Genomic DNA, 4,208 nt, shown 5'->3' with positions numbered 1-4,208 from the left:
TTAAAGAGATCCCAGAATGCTAATGCCTTCAGGCTCCTGGAAAAATCAAACAAAAATCATTTCTGGAGAGGAAAAAAACCCACATTTTTTTAAGCCTAAAATCATTTCTACAAACAAATCTTCAAATACGATTTTGGATACAATCAAAGAAAGCCAGGCACAGACTGAGAGAATGTGAATAAGAATCAGCAAAACCAGTAGGAAATAGATACAGAATTACATGGTCTCCGGATATTGGCACTGATCAGGCTTTAAAATAATTATCTTCTTGTGTTACAGGAAATAAAATACAGGATTGAAAATCTCAGCAGAGAGCTGGAAATATTTTTTTAAAGACATAGCAGAATTGAAAAAGAAGCACTAAAAGTCCTAGAACTAAAACAACAATAACTGAAATTAAGTTATGGATTTTTACCAGACTAAACCTTGCTAAAGAGAGAAATATAGGACTTAAAAAATGAGTCAGAAGACCTCCAGAATAACAAAGACAGAGGCAAAAGGCTGGAAAATACAGAGGAGATGGTCAGAGTCCTACCCACAGTCCAGCACCCATTTAACTGGACTCTCAGGAAAAGCATAGAGAGAGAAGGGAGAAAAGCAGTGTAATAAGAGAGAATGGCTGAAAATTTTCCAAAACTGGTGTAAGACATGGAGCCCCAGACTGAAAATAAAATTAAATGAACTTGGCAGGGAAGAGAGAAAGGGCTACTTTTTTAAAAGTCAGAGGTTACTCCAAGATTTCTAGCTCCAGCAAAAGGGTGATGTGATTAACTGAGATAAGAAACAGGGACGGAAGGCTAGGTTTGTTGGGCTCAGAAGGAGTCAGTGTGAAATAGAGATAGTAGATTCCAATTTTTACCTGTTGAATTTAACACCCAGGCAGGGATAACAAATGTGTCATTATTTCTTGAATAATTACTATTTTTCTTGTTATGTTCATGTTCCAAAACATGTTCCTGTTCTTTTTTTTTATTCTTTAAAAAGGATGAAACTTCCTTGTCTCAAGAATCCAGCATCCTCAGGCTTCCTTCCCTTCTTGCTAGAATCCATGGTTTGCCTCTAAGAGCTGATCTACAAATGGATATTTGCAAGCCAAATGTACAATAACTTGCAGAGTACATATGCCTGATGTTCAAATGTAATTATCTGTTCACTGCAACCTTCACGAAACCCATCACAACAAAATAATGTGTTTTATAGTTTTCAACACCATGGATCCCATTTTTTTAATACTATAAGGGCAAGTGACAGGCACCCTGTCAAAAGTGCTTTGATTTATCGAAATGTGGAATTTCTACATATGACCTTGATGTCAAATATGGAGTAAATATAACTTTGTGTCACAATCTACAACATTACCTTAAGAATTACCATGAGTTTTTAAAATAGTTATTTGACTTCATTAACAGAAGAAAAAATAAAACACTGACTACCATAAATTTCTCAATTTTTTTTTTTTTTTACTTAGGAAACAACATGACTTTTACAATAAATCCTGTGACTAATGGGTGAAAATGACATAGCATGCTTTCTTTTCAACTGCAAGGGTCCCAAAAAGGTTAAAAGATAATAATGATGATAATAACTAATGTTTATTGAGCATTTTCTACATGACAGGAACTGTTCAAAGGAACTTACATGGATTCACTCATTAAAGAGATTTAAAGATATATAACATAAATGATATACTGATGACATAAATAATACTATTTAATGGAAAATCAGGCTTTTTTTCAAAATTATTCTTTTTATAAAATACACTACAATTCTGCTGATACAGTTAGGGACCAGAAATATATATATATGAGAGAAATTAGGAGAAAAAAACCCACTTTACAATAACAAACTACAAGTAAATCTATAATTTTTCCTGCAATATTATATTTTTCTTCTGAAAGCAGAAATAAAATTTTCAAAAACAATGAACAGGGAAATAATTTTATTTGCAAACAACCTTTTACATGCCAACATTAAGTTTTAAAATATGATTAAATTTTAAAATATATTTAGAGAGTATCCATGTTATTGCCTATGCAAAGATTAATTTTTCAACACTATGGGTCTAGTTGTCCCAGATGTTTACATTGTAGTAGTTCACTGTTTAATTCATGCTGTATTACTGTGGTTTCACTGAATATCATTCCAAGTAGAGTCATTAGGAATACTTCAATCATAATTTTGTATAATTTGATCAAATTTCCTAATATCACCAGCAGAAATGGCTAAAGACATACATTTTTTAAAACAGAGGACTCTTCTAAGAGAATTTTACCTAATAAAATGCATGAACCAACTTCTTAAATTAGTAAACGTCTTAAAGATTTACAAGTAATTTGGGACGTTATTTAACCACATTCTTGATATTATGAAGGGTTGAAATTTAGTTCTTCTCAGCCATTCTGACCATCAGATTCCTGGAAATTTGCTGTGTTGCTTAGCTTTTTATTTTTCTTTGCTTAACCTATTTGAACTATGGATTCATAGAATCATTTGGCTCTTCAGACCACCTAGGACCCCAAAGGTCTTTGAATCCAGTCTCTCACACAATATTTGAATGCTCTCTGCCACATCAACCCAAATGTTTTCCATACCCCATGCCTGCCAAAATAGGGAATCATCCACATGACAACCCACTCCATTTTCAGTTTTCATTATTAAAAATGTCTTCTCTAATCTGAAGTGAAACGTTCTTCTCCAAAACTGCCACCTACTTTGGATTCCACCAACCTCAGCACTGTCCCTGGCAGAATGACCTTGGGCAAGTCAATCTCCTGTTGCTTTCATTTCCTTAGTTGTAAAATGGGGATAAAAAATGTATGTCAGGGCTTCCCTGGTGGCGCCGTGGTTGAGAGTCCGCCTGCCGATGCCGGGGACGCGGGTTTGTGCCCCGGCCCGGGAAGATCCCACATGCCACGGAGCGGCTGGGCCCCTGAGCCATAGCCGCTGGGCCTGCGCGTCCGGAGCCTGTGCTCCGCAACGGGAGAGGCAACGACAGTGAGAGGCCCGTGTACCGCAAAAAAAAAAAAAAAAATGTATGTCATAGGGGTGTGGAGATTAAATGAGAATGTTATAAAGTACCTGGCACAATACAGGGCCTTTGTAAGCCGTGGCCTTTATTAGGAGTAGGAAACCCTCCTCTGCATGGCTGCTCTCAGAAATGTAGTGGCAACTATTGTTTTCTCTCCTCCAGGCCAAATATTCCCATTTCCTTCCATTTTTCTTTGAAAAACATGGTATTGTCTTTCTTATATTTCTAGTCATTCTTTCCTGAATAAGTTTAGTTCTTAGAGAGAAGAGTCAACTGCCAATCAAAAACATTATAGCCACCCATTTTATCAACTTAGAGCAGGTTGTCATTGCAAGAAAATATCTATCTTTTCTCTATTGCTAGGTAAACCTCCTCTCCCCTCCCCCACAACCAGTGTCCCTAGAGTTGACCCTCTGGCAACAGAAAGCAATAGGTATGGATACTTTCTGGTTCTAAAGTGAGGAGGAGCTGGAAGTGCCCCTCAGACATTAGGATGTATCTGAGAAGTTTCCGTCTTCATTCTGGTAGGATGCCGGCTCTTCCTCACCAAGAGTCACTCCTCTCTGTCCGCTCCATTCCTTCCTCTGGGCTTCACAATTCTGGGTGGTGGCTCCATACGACATCTTCTTTTTGGGACTTGTGAAACTCTCATGATTGAGTTCTATCTCCTCGGCTAATTCATCGCTGTCAATGATTCCGCACTTCTCCTCAGAAAGGTTCTCAGGGTCAGCCCACTCCTGTTTCTCCCCAGAAGCAAAGACCCCATAGAAGATCACGCCACTGTAGTGCACCAGGGCAGCTATGAGGAACACATTCTGCCATTCCTCACGGGTCTAAACAAGGAAACACGGTACCAATTAATATTTTAACCAAAAACAGAGATTAACAGTATCTTCTGGAGGTCTCCACTGGGACAAATGCACTTGGTCACTCCAAAGGCAAATGCTGTGCTTCTCCGGAAGACATGTGGCAGAAGCATGCCCAGGACCCAAATGGAATTTGAGTGTTTAAAAAATGAAAGTTGGGCTTCCCTGGTGGCGCAGTGCTTGGGAGTCCGCCTGCCGGTGCGGGGGACGCGGGTTCGTGCCCCGTTTCGGGAGGATCCCGCATGCCGCGCGGAGCGGCTGGGCCCGTGAGCCGTGGCCGCTGGGCCTGCGCGTCCGGAGCCTGTGCTCCGCAA

General features: G+C 39.2%; 1 protein-coding gene across 2 annotated transcripts in view; it reads right to left on the bottom strand.

Moving 5' to 3' along the window:
• Positions 1-3,449: 3,449 nt before the first annotated feature.
• Positions 3,450-4,208, bottom strand: part of SLC17A8 (solute carrier family 17 member 8) — a 49,172-nt gene continuing 48,413 nt past the window's right edge. Inside the window, exon 11 of one of the 2 annotated variants that reach the window (XM_007465328.1) lies at positions 3,450-3,861. In XM_007465328.1, the coding sequence (XP_007465390.1) occupies positions 3,517-3,861 (345 nt within the window). In that variant the 3' untranslated portion in view covers positions 3,450-3,516. The remainder of the gene's footprint in view (positions 3,862-4,208) is intronic. The other variant, XM_007465327.1, reaches the window with a different exon arrangement.

The sequence above is a fragment of the Lipotes vexillifer genome, unplaced genomic scaffold (assembly GCF_000442215.2).
Source record: "Lipotes vexillifer unplaced genomic scaffold, Lipotes_vexillifer_v1.1 scaffold141, whole genome shotgun sequence".
NCBI classification, from domain to species: domain Eukaryota; kingdom Metazoa; phylum Chordata; class Mammalia; order Artiodactyla; family Lipotidae; genus Lipotes; species Lipotes vexillifer.
This window is presented reverse-complemented; position numbering and strand designations above follow the sequence as displayed.